Genomic DNA, 16,975 nt, shown 5'->3' with positions numbered 1-16,975 from the left:
GTTATTTTTAGGGGAAATACTTTGAAAGCATACAAACATCTACATACTTTTGCCCACTAATTTTAGCATCCCATCAGTGGATCTTGCCTGCAGCAATGATTATGTGGTGTTCTGATAGTGATTTTCTCTCTTCCTCATTCTTAACATTTTAAAGTTTCTATTCTTCAATGCAAAGAAATAGAGGTAAACAATAGAATGAGAAAGACTAGAGATCTCTTCAAGAAAATTAGAGATACCAAGGTTACATTTCACGCAAAGAAGGGCACAGTAAAGGACTGAAACAATACATACCTAACAGAGGCAGAAGATATTAAGAAGAGGTGGCAAGAATACACAGAAGAACTATACAAAAAAGATCCTCATGACCCAGATAACCACAATGGTGTGATCACTCACCTAGAGCCAGACATCCTGGAATGCGAAGTCAGCTGGGCCTTAGGAAGCATCACTATGAACAAAGCTAGTGGAGGTGATGGAATTACAGGTGAGCTATTTCAAATCCTAAAAGGTGATGCTGTGAAAGTGCTGCACTCAATATGCCAGCAAATTTGGAAAAATCAGCAGTGGCCATTGGACTGGAAAAGATCAGTTTTCATTCCAATCCCAAAGAAGGGCAATGACAAAGAACATTCAAACTACCACACAATTTCACTCATCTCACAGACTAGTAAAGTAATACTCAAAATTCTCAAAGCCAGGCTTCAACAATACGTGAACCGTGAACTTCCAGATGTTCAAGGTGGATTTAGAAAAGGCAGAGGAACCAGAGATCAAATTGCCAACATCCATTGGATCATTGAAAAAGCAAGAGAGTTCCAGAAAAACATCTATTTCTGCTTTATTGACTATGCCAAAGCCTTTGACTGTGTGGATCACAATAAACTGATGAAAATTCTGAAAGAGATGGGAATACCAGACCACCTGACCTGCCTCTTGAGAAATCTGTATGCAGGTCAGGAAGCAACAGTTAGAACTGGACATGGAACAACAGACTGGTTCCCAATAGGAAAAGGAGTACATCAAGGCTGTATATTGTCACCCTGCTTATTTAACTTATATGCAGAGTACATCATGAGAAACGCTAGGTTGGATGAAGCACAAGCTGGAATCAAGATTGCCTGGAGAAATATCAATAACCTCAGATATGCAGATGACACCACCCTAATGGCAGAAAGTGAAGAAGAACTAAAGAGCCTCTTGATGAAAGTGAAAGAGGAGAGTGAAAAAACTGTCTTAAAGCTCAACATTCAGAAAATGAAGATGATGGCATCCAGTCCTATCACTTCATGGCAAATAGATGGGGAAATAATGGAAACAGTGAGAGACTTTATTTTGGGGGGTTCCAAAATCACTGCAGATGGTGACTGCAGCCATAAAATTAAAAGATACTTGCTCCTTGGAAGAAAAGTTATGACCAACCTAGACAGCATATTAAAAAGCAGAGACATTACTTTGCCAACAAAGGTCCATCCAGTCAAAGCTATGGTTTTTCCAGTAGTCATGTATGGATATGAGAGTTGGACTGTACACATGTAAATCCATGGCTGATTTATGTCAATGTATGGCAAAAACCATTACAATATTGTAAAGCAATTAGCCTCCAACTATAAAAATAAATGAAAGAAAAGTGAATGCCGAAGAATTGATGCTTTTGAACTGTGGTGTTGGAGAAGATTCTTGAGAGTCCCTTGGACTGCAAGGAGATTCCATCAGTCCATCCTAAATGAAATCAGTCCTGAATATTCATCGGAAGGACTGATGCTGAAGCTGGATCTCCAATACTTTGGCCACTTAATACAAAGAACTGACTCACTGGAAAAGACCCTGATGCTGGTAAAGATTGAAGGTGGGAGAAGGGGACAACAGAGGATGATATGGTTGGATGGCATCACCAACTCGATGGACATGAGTTTGAGTAAGCCCCAGGAGTTGGTGATAGACAGGGAAGCCTGGCTGCAGTCTGTGGGGTTGCAAAGAGTTGGACACAACTGAGCGACTGAACTGAATTGATTCTTCTGTAATAACAGTTGTCACTTCTCCCCAATTTATTTGTATCAGTATGAACTCAAGGATATTTATTTTAATCTTTGGGTTTTAAACCAGCACTCTTCTTATTTGTTCTGATGCTCAAATTGTTCCAGCCTTGGCCATTGGGAACTCTTTTAGGTTAAATCCCATGCCTTTTAAGCAAGTTCCCTCTGTTTTGAAAGGGCATTATTTTACTTTCTGGCGTTTTACCAACTACGGCCTTGGAATCCACTTTCTCCAAGGAGCTGGGATTTCTTGTGTTATAGAATGGTATTTAAAAATAAAAATCTAGATGCAAAGTTGTGTTTTTAGGTCAAAGGATATGGGTGTTATTAATGGCTTGGTATACTTGTCAATAGATTCTTTTTCAATAAGGCTAAACTATACTGCCAACAGCAATCTTCCAGTTTTACTAAATCTTGTCAATCCAAATGAATTATCATTCATTTATTTTTCTCTTCCTTCATCCCTCCCTCCCTTTCTTCTTTCCTTCTCTTTTTTTCTAATATAGTGAGAAAAAAGTACTTTATTAATTTTCCAATTATAAGTAAGTTTGGGTCTTTCATTCAGCCAAAATGTAGAGATTCTGACTACAAACCAGGTACTGTTCTAGGCACTGGGGATATGGTAATGAGTGTGAGTAAAATTCCTGTCCACATAGAGCTGGGTTTTTGCAGGAGGAAGAGACGATACATAAACTGTTCACTGTGCCTGGTAGAAAATGGAGCAGAAAAGGTGAGGTTCACTCGTGAATAAGTATTTGTGATTTTCAAGTGAGTAGTCAGAGAAAGCTTTGTGAGTGTGAGGTGACCTTTGGTAAAAGACCTGAAAAAGGGAGTTTAAGAGCCAGGTGGGACATTTGGGGAGAGTGTGTTTGGAGGCAAAGTATAAAGGCCCTGAGAGTAGAGTGTGTATCCTCATGTATTTATTTACTAATTCTAGTTGCTCTTTTTGTGTCATTAGCCATTTTTCTTTTGTTACTTGCATGTTTTTCTCATAAAACTGTAGGAATTCTTTATATAACTTAAAAAACATCCAATTTATTTGTCTTGTTTGCCGTAAATATTTTTTTGGTATCATTTAAAAATTTTCTTAAGAACCTCTTTTTAATCTGCTGGGCTTTTCACTTGGGCTTCTTTTATTACTTTGAGGTTACAGAAGTAAGCATCTGTCCAAGTTTAGCTAATGATTCAGTTCTATTCCCTTACACTTTCCATTAAATTTTTTCCCCCTGTATTTAATTACTGAACCATGCAATATTTATTTGGTGTATGGTATGAGGTGTTAAGTTGTTCTTCCCCCACCCAATTGCTAACTAATTGTCCCAATACCATTTATTAACAAATTTGTGAAGCACCCTTTATTATATGTTCACTATTATACAAACTATTTCTAGATTATCTCTTTTTTCCCTTCATGATTGAATCTTGTATGAATACCAGTATCTTTAAAAACAATTTAAACTATATATTTCATCATCTGATATAGGTCTTCACATTATTCTTCCTTTTCAGAATTTCTTTTGTGTTCTCTATTTTTCATTCCAGATGAAATTTTAAATCCTTTTATCAAACACCAGAAATGTATATTGAAATTTTGATAGAAATCATAAATTATATAAATTAAATGTAAACTCTTAACATCTTAATAACACATAATCTTCCTATTCAAATATATGGGATTCTGCTCCATTTATTCAATTTTTCTTTTACAACAGTCAGTAGTTTCGTGAACTTTCTCATACTAAGACTTTCTCCTTACCTGGAATGGACACCTTTTTCTACAGCTGTCAAGTTCTAAAGATTTGCTCCTTCTGGGTTAGGAGAAGGCTTCAGGGTGGCTAAGGAATCTCGTTCGAGGTAGAGCCACTAGTTTGCCAGCTGGTGGGCTTTGGCCGAGTGACTTTAATAGTTCTCAAAGTGTGGTACCGTGCTAGCAGCATCAGCAACACTCAGGAAGTTGGGATGGGGGCCAAGAATCAAATTCTTGGGCCCCTGGGAGCCCTACTGAATAAGACAGTCTGGGGTGGGGCCCAGCCTTGTTTGACAAGCTCTCTCGATGATAACTGCTGAATACTAAAGTTTGAGAAATAATACTTTTTTTTAATTAAAAAAATTTTTTTTATTTGGCTGCACCCAGTCTTAGTTGCAGTACACAAGATCTTCCATCTTCACTGGGGCACGTAGTCTTAGTTGTGGCATGTGGGAATCTAGTTCCCTGACCAGGGATCAAACCCAGGCCCCACGCATTGGGAGCTCAGAGTATTAGCCACTGGGCCACCAGGGAAGTCCCTGAGGAATATGCCTTAAAGCGATGACTCTTAACCTTGGCTGCACAGCACAGCCAGCTAAGGGGCTTCTCAAAAATACTGTGGTGAAGTCATTGCTCCCTCCCCACCCCCATGCTGACTGAATTGGCCTGGAGTGGAACCAGGCACAGGGTTCTTCTAACCTCCTGCTGGTGACTCCAGCTATGGCTGGAAGCTGAGGGCCACAGCTCTAAACTGCAGTTCACATATAAAATGGGAAAAGTGATACTTCATAGCGTGGCTTTAAGCATTAAGCCATATGGCTTAAGGAGCTAAGCACAGTACTTGCTGTGCTGTGCTCAGTCATGTCCGACCCTGTAACCCCATGGACTGTAGCCCACCAGACTTCTCTGCCCATGTGACTTTCCAGGCAAGAATGCTGCAGTGAGTTGCCAAGTCCTTCTCCAGGGGATCTGCCCAGGAATTGAACCTGTAACTCCTGCTTTGGCAGGTGGATTCTTTACCACTGAGCCACCTGGCAAGCCCAAGCACAGTGCTTAGCAAATGCTAAAACACCGGACAAATGGTAGTTATTGTTACGGTAATCCTCAGACTTAGCAGATCTGTGCTACGCTGTCATGTCACAAAAGGTACAGGCTTTGGAGTTAGGTGGCTGGGACTTAACCTTCTATGTCAGTCTAAGACATTTTGAGCTGTGTGATTTTTAGCAAAAGACCTAAGCCTCAGTTTCTGCATCTGTAAAAGGGGGGATACTTATGATATGGGAATTAAATAAGATCAGGCTTACAAAGCATTCCCCACATCCGATAAATGCTCTAAAAACACTGACATTACTTGCAATTATGGTTGTCACTGCTTGTAAAAGTTCCTGATAGTTCAAACCACATTGATCTCTCAAAATGTTTCAAGTTCAGCATACATTTTTTACTGGTTTTCCAGTTATCTTCACATCCAGGGCTTTACTATGTTTCCTTGTTTCATCTAAGTCTTCTTGAATGTATTGCTGTTTGTTTTGGTGATTTTATCTCATATATATGTAATTTTAAATATATAAAAAATATAATTTTAATATATATATATTTAATATATATATATAAATATACATATAATTTTTTAAAAGAAATGCTTCCTTTTGAACTTATAAATGAGTACTTAAGAAGGACCATGAAGTCAGGATTGGCAGGTTGAAAGACATTTCCCTCTGCCTTTTGCTCTTGAAGTTTGTTCCTGTCTCTCATTCTCTAAACTTTAAGACTTAAAAGCTTTGGGAGAAGTGTGTGAGGAAAGAGGAAAAAGGTGAAGAGGGTGGGATTTTATTTTTTTAAACTTTTTATTTTATATTGGAGTATAGCCAATTAAAAATGTTGTGATAGTTTCAAGGGGACAGAAAAGGGCCTCAGCCATACAGATACATGTATCCATTTGTGGGTGGAATTTTTAAATTCTGACTTTTTTTGTGGGAGGAGCTTCATAAATAAAAGCATTATGATGTTTGTGTGTGCTTTAAAAAAAAAGTTACTGGAACCCATGATTACAGAAACAGTAAGATGCATCTCACATCTTCTTCCTGAACCTACCATGCTGCTTATAAATGTAGAGAACTCATATTTTTAGCAGGTATTTATCGACATTGCCTTGGAAAAATCTGCTAGTCAGAAGCAATTCTCATTAGTCATATAAATAGCTGTCTGTAAAAATATTTGATTAACCTTTTATAGTATACCTAGTCCTTTTCACAAATGTTTTCATTAATCCCATGAAGTACTATCATGATTTTACAGAGGTAGAAAGTCTCAGAGGTGGTAAGGGACTTAATGTCTCCTAGCTGGAGACACAAACCCATGAGTTTTGAATCATGGGTTTCAGAAACCAGTCTCTTTTTACTAAGCCATTCAAGGGTGAAATCCTCCATGCACATGAAACACTAGAGGGAAAACAAATAGTTTTGGTTCTGACCAGAGAAATTAAACCATCTGGCTAGCCAAAACCCAAAAAGGTATTTTTTCTAGTTGCAGTTAGCTCTTAACTGCTGGTCGCTGGTGTCCTGAAATGTGTTGATTCCATGGAGTTGAGAATTGACTCTTCCCTCTCATCTTTTACTTTCCGTCTGGTCCACCGTTCAGTAAAGATTGTTTTGAGCTGCAAAGTGTTTGCTTGTTGGTTGGTTTTAGGGTGCAGCTCATATACAAATGCATTTTAGCTTTCTTATTTTCAGCATGGAGCAGTGCCACGCTAACCTGCTGAGTTGTCTACAGCTTTCCTGTCAAGTAGTGCTAAGGCTCCTTGGAGGCTCAGGGACCATCAGCGTAGCAACACACCGATCCTTGGCTTGTTTTCTGACTCAGGGGAGCTGCTGACATCTAATGCACTCTTTAAAAGTATCAAGCTAATGCTCCTAAGTTCCTCTTACAGTCAGTCTTTCCCGCAAAAGGTGGGAATGGCGATTCAGAACATCCATTTAGCTACACTGGGTTCAGGCTGCAAGCCTGTTTCTCAGCCCAGCATCCTGGAGCCCATCTACCCAGCCGGCTCCTCTGCACTGGCCAAGAGTAACAATGTATCTTCGCTTTGAGTCCCCAGGATCTGGTCAATACTTTACAACACACACATGTTCATTCACAGATCCTAGGGACTAAAGCTATTCCTCTGTGTCCTCTACAATTAGCATGTGCCAGGTGCTCAGGAAAGTTCTAACTGAATGGATTCTCAGATTTCTGCTGAAATTCATGTCTATCAGATGGAATTATCCATTTTTAGGTATTTCTTATTTTTATCAACTGTAATATAGGCCCTAGCCATACCATCTGGATAAGTATCTTTAAAAATACCATTTATCTAAACATATGGAGCAAGATTCCTACTAGTTCAGGAATTATTCACAGGGCAGTTACTGCCAATACTGCCAGTGTTGCAGGGAAAGAAAATTACAGCTAGAGCAGTGGCTGCTGGTGCTTTGCCAGTGGGGAACAGGGGTTAAAGGTACTTTATTTTCCACAATAATCTGCATATAGTTACTGCTTCTGTACTGTACACTTAAAAACAGTCAGGATTTAACTTTTATGATTTTGCCACAGTAAAAATAAAGTATTTAAAAAATTTCCTAGACAGTGCTAGAGATCTTCAGAATACTTGGGGGGGAAAAAATGCATCTCATTGGAAACTCACTGCTAGAATACAATAAAAAGTTTAAATCTGGTTAACTATATACAAGTTAATCTGGTTAAGTCCAAGCTTTTTCAAAGAACTTGCAAAACTCTTCACAGTCTGGCTTTTGTTTCATTATACTAAAGTCATACTAGTTCCTGTTTTTTCAGTTCCTCAAACTGGACCATTTCCTTTACCTTCGGACTTTGCCAGTGGATGTTCTCTATGCCTCTAATGCTTTTCCACCATTTTTATTCTGCCCCACCCTAATTTACTCTTCAGAGCTCTTTAGGGAGGCCTTCTTTAAACTACTTAAGGAAGTTCTGGCCTCTATCCCTGTGGATCAACCCATCGATCCATCCACATTCTCACAGAAGTCTGTCTGGATTTTTCCTTTGTAGCATATAACACAGTTGTATTTGTGTAACTATGTGATACCAGTCTCTCCCACAGGACTGAAAGTTCCATGAGGTAGGGACTGTTTCCTGCAAATGACTGTATTACCAGGGCTCTGGCAGCTTGTATAAAGCAGGTATTCAGTACTCTCCTACCAGGCACAGCCTTTTATCCCACAAACTTATCTTACAGATATTCTCAAAGGAGTAGGCAGAGAGGAACATAAAGTGTGTGTGAGCTTGGTGGTGGAGACAGTGGTTGAACAGCCGCAGAGATGATAGGAATGGTTTAGGTGGGGAGGCAAGAAAGGAGTAATGAGGACGTTCATTTAATGAGTTTCCCCTCTACTCCTCCAACACCCCATCCCCTCCCAAACCAGTCATTAATCATGTGTTCCATTTCTTTGGGGAATAAGGTAAACTTCAGATTATAGAACCAAGGCAGATAATTTTGCAGAATTAGAATGAAACCAGTCACAATTCAACTGCGTTAGATTTCAACACGAATGTGATGGTATTCCTCCAAACAGTCTTCAACCTGGAAAGCTGACACTCCTCCAGGATGTGGATGTAAATATACTTCCTTCTGCTTTCAGCCACTGAGAGAGAAGTCCTCCCCTGATGGACCAGCACTATTTCTTTTTCGCTGCTCTTTTCCCTTCTCCTTTCCTTGGCTTCTCCTTTCCACGAAGCTTCTTTAGACGCAGCTGCTCATCCTTGAAGTCCTGATGTTCATCTCTGAAAGGAGGAAGAAAAAAATAATTAGCCAGTATTTTTACCCAGACTGGAAAAGTACACCTGTCTAGAATGTTCCCTTAGGTGGTTCTGGTCATAAAACTCTGACTTCTACAGCTTAGTGAACAGCAAGGACAGCGAGCCCCTGATGTACAGACAGGCTGTGTTCCCAGAGTTCCCTTCTAAGTCAGTTTCCCCTCACAGAAGCAAGGTCACAAACAGCAGTTAATTGCCAAGCCTGTCCATGTAAACCGATATAAGTAGGATTCAACACTAATAACTGCCCCATTGACGGGGGCAGAAAGTGGGTATAAGCTTCAGTAGCTACACAAGACCCTGGGAGGCCCAGGGATCAGCACCTAAGCGGACAGTTGTGGAGGAAGCTGCCTGGATGACAGTGGATGAGTCACATAGAAGGCTGCTGGGGAGTCTCCGGCAGAAGGAAGCTGGGTCAGCAGAGAGCAACTCTACAGACAGGTCCTAGAGGGATCAAGGCGGCCAGGGCTGTTTGTACATATGAATGGGCTATAAGCTGAAGACTGCCCGTACTGTATAAAAATGTCTCCATTTTACAATCAAACATGGCCATTCCTTAGTATCCTTGAAGGACTGGCTCTAGGAGCCCCCACCAAGAGATACCAAAATCTACTGGTGCTCAAGTCCCTTATATGGCATATCATTAGCATATAATCTACACACATCCTCCTGTATATTTTAAATCTACTTATAATACTTAATAAATGTAAATGTCATATATAAAGAGTTGCCAGTGCACAGCAAATTCAAGGGTTTTTGGAACTTTCTGGAATTTTTTTTTTTCCCGAATATTTTCAATCTGTGGTTGGTTGAATCTACAGATAGCTAACCTATGGATAGGAGGGCCTAAAACAGTATCGTATTTCAATATGTAAGCTCTGGAACCCATGTGACCCTGGGTTCAAGTCACAGCTCCACCATCTAGTAGCTGTGTGACCTTGGGTGAGGATTCTTCCCTCTCTGCACCTTGGGCTCCTCACCTGTACAAGTGTGGATAGTGGTAAATGAATTAAATGTAAGAGAGCGGTTTCCTGGGCCCAATTTTAACTCCTGATGCCATTTTAGGGTTTCCCTGGTAGCTCAGCTGGTAACGAATCCAATGCAGGAGACCCTGGTTCGATTTCTGGGTTGGGAAGATCCCCTGGAGAAGGGCATGGCAACCCACTCCAGTATTCTTGCCTGGAGAATCCCCATGGACAGAGGAGCCTGGTGGGCTACAGTCCACAGGTCGCAGAGTCGGACATGACTGAGCGACTAAGCACACACAGCACAGCTGCTTTTTAATTTTTTTATTCTTTAATTTTGGCTGTGCCGTGTGGTTTGTGGGATCTTAGTTCCCCAGTCAGAGATTGAACCCCAGCCCTTGGCAGTGAAAGCTCAGAGTCTTAACCGCTGGACCACCAAGAAGTTCCTCCAGTTTGTTTAACTACAACAGACCTCTCTGGGATTAGCTATGTGCTGTGCTTTGCTTAGTCGCTCAGTTGTGTTAGACACTTTGCGATCTGATGGACTGTAGCCTGCCAGACTCCTCTCTCCACGAGGATTCTCCAGGCAAGAATGCTGGAGTGGGTTGCCATGCCCTCCTCAGGATTAGCTATGATTGCCCCCAAGTAAGTCACTCTCAAAAAAGCAGCCAGAATAATTCTACTGAGACGTAGGTCAGATCATGTCACTCCTCTGTCCACAGCTTGGCAAACTGTTCTCTGCTTTCTCAGCCCCCTTCACAACCTGCCTCCTGTCCCAAGGCTTTCCCTTCAGCCTGTGAGGCTCCTGGAACAGGTGAGGCGTATTCCACAAGGCCTCTGCTCTGCTTTGGTCTCTGCCTTGAAAGCTCTTCCTTGGGTCCCCCCGGCTCACTCTCCACCCTCAAGTTTCTGCGGAAAGCTCGTCTTCTCAGTGAGGCTACCCTGGCCGTTCTGTTTAGTACTGTGATCCATCCTCGCCCTGCCCACTGAGGGACCAGTCAGCACTCTTGAGCCTGCTCAGCTGGCTCTATTTTCTCCCCCTGCATCACATTCAACTTTGTAACATACCACGTAATTTACTTATGATGTTTTTTCCTCTCTTCTTCCCTCCCATCAGTCATTTCTGACAACCCCCCAGACAGAAAGAGTTCCAAAGGCAGAAAGGCGGGGGTCTTTGTGGATGAACTGCCTGAGCACCTGCTTGATGGAATGAGTCACGGTTTTTGAGACCCTGATTGCCTCCCCATTTTGTAGGTCTTTGTAATATTTTCTTTACTGAAGTTTGTCTGCTTTCATCCTGCCTGACTCCCCAGGAGGCCTTGCGTTAGAGGCACCATTTACCGTAACTAGTGACTACATACGTGAAAATAATTGTACTTCTCCATGGATAACTAAAGCCAAGTGTTTTTCCTCTGTCCCCAAAGATAGCTGAGGCTTTATTTTTCAAACAAATGGGGAGCAGCAGCAAAAAAGTAAATTAAAATAACTGAAGGTAATTTTGGTATGGGTTATGATTTTCTACTCAGGACACTATCTTTCAATATTTTATTTGGGGTAAGAATAAAATTAGTTTTTATTTTTTTGAGCTAAGACTTTAGGGAGATAATCCCAAAAGCAATTCCAGAAATTCAAAATACATCATGGATTATCATCTCTAGTGATATATTAACTAAGCAAATCTATTTTGTTCATAGACCATTTCCCTTGTGCCCATCTTAAATGCCTGCATATGGAAGGTACTTAAAAAAAAAAATCTGTTGGGTAAATGAATGTACCAATCTCTTGTTATTTGGAATGAACTGTTAATCTTATTATATTAGAGCAAACAGTCCCAAATTAATTTTTGTAACATTGCCTTAAGACAATTAAAACATGTTAAAAAAAAAGAAGTAGGCATTTAACTTTATACAATTATGTACTGTTTAAATTCTTGTATAATGAGCATGTATTCATTTGGTAATTAAGACATTTTTTATTTTTATTTTTTTAAGACATCTTTTAAAAGAAAAACGATCACAGGGGTATTTGATCTTTTTTCTTTCTAGAGCAGCATATTATCTTAAGCACCCACTTCCTACACATGCACAAACATACAAATGCATGGTGGAAAGAGCCTGCTACTCTTACTATTACATATTATTATCCTATTATAATGTTAATTACCTATTATCCATAAAGGTAAACTTCAGCTTTAGTATACCAAAAAGGGTGCCAATTAAAAATGCCCAAAGAGGGTGAAAGGAAATAAGAAATTCAACAAAACTGCCATCAGGAAAGAAAGGAGGCTCCCCCTCACCAGTTAGGAAGCAGGTCGGCTGTGCCCTTTTCATCTGACCAACGGGATCTGCTCAGTGTGTGGACCTGTTTCCTCTGCATCCATTGAGCGCTCTTAGATTAACGACTAATTCAAGGTCCCTCTATAGCTCAGTATCTAGTCAATGGGAGTCACATCTTAGACATAATTAACGTATGTCTTCTAGTGTGTGCATGTTTCCTTTTTTTTTTCTTTTTCTTAGTATACTCATTATGGATATTTTGAAAGCTTTCCCCTGCCACAACTGTACCTTTTGAACTACCTGGGCACTATTATAAGAACCAAAAAACTATAAAAGTAGAAAGGCCAATCTTTTCCCCTTTCTGATCTATTAAACAAACCTCCTACAGGTTACTCTTTGTGTTTTTTTATTTTATTTTTTTGTCATTACCTGTAGAGGCCAAGAAAACGTAGTATCCCCATGAGTGCAAAGTAAGTGTTGTGATTTGGATACCAGTCATAAGTCTCCTTTCTCTTGGCCAAAGGCTGCTCACTGAACAGCTTCACCACTTTCATGGATTTGGAATCAGTAGGCCTGGCAACCTCACCGAACAGCCGGGCACTCAGACGACTCATGCGCAAGGCATATTCTGAAAGTGAAGACATTTCTTGAGCAGCAAGGAACAAGAGGCCCTATAGAAAAATGAGAACACAAACAGTTCATGTTAAGAAATTCCCAGATTATCTAAGGAATACCTTACAAAATGAAAACACAGCGAGCCACCCATGACTTAGTTCATGTTGGCAGGACATGCCTTGGGGTTGAGAAATATCCACAGTTCGAGTGGTTATTTCCTTTGCATGCTTTCCGCTCGCATCTTTTACGTTTGGTGTTCGCAGATGATTATTCCTGTGCTGTAATGCCCGTTTTACAATGAACGGTTTTGTGATTTAATAGGTTATTTACTGATAGTCAGCTTACCTATTTGTAGGCTAGATGAGGACAGGGAAACAAGTTATCCAGCCACAGCATCTGTTATTATACCTTCAGAAAACATCGACCTCAGCACTCTGCAGAATAAACATGCTGACTGCTTGCCGTCTAAAGGTTTAATCATGGTGGAGAAATAATTATGCTGTTGTCTTTATTATCAGCCCTTTGAACACTGTTCTCCTCAAGGGCTCCAGATGGCTCTGAGAACGGCTAATGAATTATGAGGTCATTTAGCCTCTAGGTTGCTGGATTGGATTCTTCCTAGAGACTGAGAGCCAGTTGGGAAAAACAGAGATAGTAGTCTTATAGGAACTAACTCGACAGCTCATTTTATTCCTGAATAAAAGGTATTTATGAGTTGTGATGTGACGTGTCTTATCTTCCATCTGTTTTAATGAAAACTTGCTAAATTCGTATTAGCTGAAAACAGTAACTTTTTCTTTGGAGGCATAAAATGGTGAAATAGTGTAAGAATGATATCTGCAATATGCAGAAATTACAGGTAATATATATTGAAGATTATATAAGTGATACATTAAAAATCAAGACTGTTCACAAGTATTATACCAATATTTTGTAACTATAAATGGAATATTACCTTTAAAAATTGTGCCACACTATAGGGTATATCTGTAACATATGATACTGTATATCAGTTATAATTCAATTACAAAAGCAGTAGAGAGTTTCTTATATTAGAAAAAAGAATGATGCCAGTGGACTAACTCTCATTCCACTTTAGTTTAAACATAAGGGTAACTGTCAGCAGAGTATACTAATTTACATAAACTTTTGTGGTGACATGAGAGTTTTGTTGACTAAGACAGTATCCTGGGGGACAGTTCATCGAGGATGAAAAGGAGCTGACCTCTGAATAGAAAAAAAGGCATCAACCTATCTTGAAAAACCAATCGAAGAAATATATTTTAAAAAAAAACTCTCCTAAACAGGAATGCTGCCAAGTAAATTTCAAAATTTCTCTGGCAATTTAAATACCCAGTATTTAAAGAACTTTTCATGTCCATTCCAAGATCCACTGAAAGAGTGTAAAGGATGACCTGAAACCAATTTCAGGTCAATCTCTAACCAGTTACCTTCTGAAAACCAACCAAGCAATCTTGGGCCAACAGTGCCACCTGAAGGCCAGCAATGGGAGAACGGTCAGGTCCAAGGTCTCCCCCCTCCAACTCCCCTCCAAACTGCGATCTGTGCAAGCCTTACTCCTTTCAGCGCTCTCTGTTCCAGGATTCCCTTCTTTCCCAACTCTTGCTCCACTGTAGATGGGGATGGATTGGGGTTGTTAGGGCTAGGTTTATAATTTCATCAATGAAAAAAAGTCACCAAGTGTAACATATAAAGAGAATATAATAATGTATCAGGTTTTGCACATTACCAGAAGTTGCCTTCAAAAGATACAAAAAGTTTCTTCGCATGCATTATCTTTTCTCTTCCCTCCACCCTTCAGTTCAGTTCAGTTGCTCAGTCGTATCCGACTCTTTGCGACCCCATGAACCATAGCACGCCAGGCCTCCCTGTCCATCACCAACTCCTGGAGTTCACCCAAAATTGGGTGAACAATTACCTATTGTCTCTAAGTATGAGTTTCCCTTTCAGAAAACAAAGCTTGCAGGGCTGTGTGAGAAATAAGACAGTGGCACTGAATAAATGGCAAACTAAAAAAAGCAAAAACCTAAACGTGCTTGGTATTCATACGTTCTATATACAGACACATTTGTTTGTTCCTTGTCCTCATTTAATCATGCACAAAAGGAGATGCATACCCCATGCAGCTGAACCTGTGCCTCCCTAGAATGGTATCCTCACAAACACTGACACCCAGGGAAACACAGGGGAGGGGACCACATCCTGGGAATAAGGAAGAAGGGACTCACCAGGACTGTGATCACTGAAAGCATCATAGGATGCTCAGTCATCTCCATGCCAACCTTGGAAGGCAGCAAAGTACTGGGACACATGGCTCATAGATAATAAGGTCTCATTAGAATCCAATGGAGGGCTTCCCTAGTAGTCCAGTGGTTAAGAATCTGTATGCCAGTGCAGGGTTTGATCCCTGGTCTGGGAAGATTCCATGTGCCATAGGGCAACTAAGCCCATGTGCTGCAATTGGTGATCCCGCGCACTGGAGCCTGTGCTCTGCATCAGGAGAAGCCGCCACAATAAGCCCGAGCACTGCTACTAGAGGAAAGTCCACATGCAGTGATGAAGAACCAGTGCAGCAATACGAGTAAATACATAGAGAGATTTTTTAAAACAAAAAGAAGAATCCTATGGAAATGGTCCTGTCACAAACTCCAAGTCCTATAACTTTTCTGATGGAGAAAGAGAATAAGTCTTTCCAAACCTGAAACATTTACTAGAAACAAAGAAGCACTTGCTAAATAGAAGCAAACAAAATGGCTGTAATAATTACCAGTTACTGCTTTGTAGCCTCTTACAGAGCACAGACCTATATGTTCCTGATGAAGGATGGCATAGGTGCTAGGTAATCCTTTCTTTCCTATAGACTAAATCAGCTCAAAAGTTCTGCTGTCCATAAATACTGGTCCTGAGACTGGCAAACTGCCGCTCTTTACTAGCTTTGATTTCTTTTTTTTTTTAAGATTGGGAAAGCCTTACCTAGGACTTTTCAGGATCCTCTATGTCCCTTTACAGAAACTGTCAACTTTATCTTAAACACAAACAAACAAGAACATGATTACTGTGTGAAAGACATTAAGGTAAAAGGCAAGAAAATTAGATTTTTATTCACATGAGGCCACTTAAAATATCAAATTTTCTTTAAATGTGAACTAAATAAAACAGTATCATGAAGAAAAATTACCTGGATTGAAAATGCTAAGTAAAAACGAATTACTGAAATGTGCTGGAGCAAGATATGTTAGGCTCACAGGAGAAAATGTCCATATTTTTGCTTTAGCATACATATAAGGGTAAGTTTCTGTATCTTTCTGATAGGTCTGATGCAGTAAAAAGATCAGGTTTGTACAGTAACTGGCTTTGGATTACGTTTTCCTTTTTTCTTTGGAAAGTGTGGATGATGTGCAAGAGTTCTTCCGATCTGTAGTCAGACGCGTTATCCATTGTGCAGCTGGCCCCCTGCTGTGCAAGAGTTCTCAATCTGGGTATTCCTCAGTGTGGTGAATCTTGGGGAGCTGTATTTAGAAGCATATGCTGAAACGTGTGTGTGTAAATTATGCCGCAGAGGCAGGCTTCTTAAAAACCACTGGTTACTGGACAGCGCCAGCTTTGGAGTACAAAGGCTGGCTGGAATTTTGCCTTTGCACCTTAATGGTATTATCGTGTTTGTAGTAGTATGTATTCTTTGCTTTCCTTTTCTCATCTACTACAGGACAGTTATACTATCTCACTGCCTTGCCAGGGTGACAGGCAAAGTCACGGCACAATGACTGCCCTAATAGTCATCAGGCAAGGAAGTCACACACTGTGCACATGTGTTTCACACACACACAAAACCAATCTAGACACAATGCTTTATTATTTTTAAAGCTTGGTGCTGATTATTTTACTGGGTCTCAGAGACATGAGCGGCTCTGAATGTAGGCCAAGCTTTACTCATTTCAACAAGAACATCCCCAACCCCCTCCAACTGCCTGGATCACACCTCCCTCCTGTGATGTAAGCAACAGTGTCAAGCTGGGCTTTTCGCTAATATATTTAAGCTGATACAACTTATCTGCATTACCCCCGACTTCCACACACCTAAGGCCGACTGATGAGCATAGAAACCGAGGCTTGAATGCTGCCTGATCAGAATAATTGGGCCGGAGAGGAAACTACGCTAGGGCCCTTCGTTTGGTAAATTCACCAAGTCAAGCAGGAGAAGGCCAAGTTGTTTAGATGATACCTGTTAAATCTCCGAGCTGGTTAATGAAATTGACTTGTCCTATTCTTGGCGACTCTAAAAGGTTGGAGACCCCCGCTCGGTCTCTAAAGCCATCGCGCACAACTCACTACAGAGCCCCGCTAAAAGTCACACACGGCCTTACCTACTCGTGACCTTCTCTCCTGTCAGCCCTTTTCCCGGAAGGCCAGCCCCCAGCCCGCCCCCAAGCGCCCGCCTGAGACTCCAGCGGAGAGCAGTAGAGAAACGGAAGCGTGATGGCTAGAGAGGAG

The 16,975-nt window shown here is 40.7% G+C and overlaps 1 protein-coding gene across 3 annotated transcripts; it reads right to left on the bottom strand.

Annotated features, from left to right (window-relative positions):
• Positions 1-8,149: 8,149 nt before the first annotated feature.
• Positions 8,150-16,934, bottom strand: MRPS33 (mitochondrial ribosomal protein S33). Of its 3 annotated transcripts, XM_020899398.2 has the most exons (4): positions 16,849-16,899; positions 15,458-15,509; positions 12,278-12,519; positions 8,150-8,574 (listed from the first exon to the last, which is right to left on the bottom strand). In XM_020899398.2, exons 3-4 carry the CDS (start codon positions 12,490-12,492, stop codon positions 8,469-8,471), a joined length of 321 nt encoding a protein of 106 aa, XP_020755057.1. In that variant the 5' UTR covers positions 12,493-12,519; positions 15,458-15,509; positions 16,849-16,899; the 3' UTR covers positions 8,150-8,468. The 3 variants fall into 3 exon arrangements, with proteins under 3 accessions (XP_020755057.1, XP_020755058.1, XP_020755059.1); XM_020899399.2 differs by lacking the exon at positions 15,458-15,509 and having other exon boundaries at positions 16,849-16,934; XM_020899400.2 differs by lacking the exons at positions 15,458-15,509; positions 16,849-16,899 and adding an exon at positions 16,707-16,842.
• Positions 16,935-16,975: the final 41 nt, after the last annotated feature.

Source organism: Odocoileus virginianus, chromosome 1 (genome assembly GCF_023699985.2).
Source record: "Odocoileus virginianus isolate 20LAN1187 ecotype Illinois chromosome 1, Ovbor_1.2, whole genome shotgun sequence".
NCBI lineage: Eukaryota > Metazoa > Chordata > Mammalia > Artiodactyla > Cervidae > Odocoileus > Odocoileus virginianus.
The sequence above is the reverse complement of the archived record's forward strand: the minus strand, read 5'-3'. Positions and strand labels throughout refer to the sequence as shown.

What these genes read in the sequence shown, in the direction of transcription:
- MRPS33 (XM_020899399.2), bottom strand. Translation starts at nt 12,492, where the DNA reads ATGTCTTCACTTTCAGAATATGCCTTGCGCATGAGTCGTCTGAGTGCC. An exon ending in CGTTTTCTTGGCCTCTACAG is followed by an intron (nt 8,575 to 12,277) that starts GTAATGACAAAA and finishes TCCTCCTTTCAG; the next exon opens with AGATGAACATCAGGACTTCA.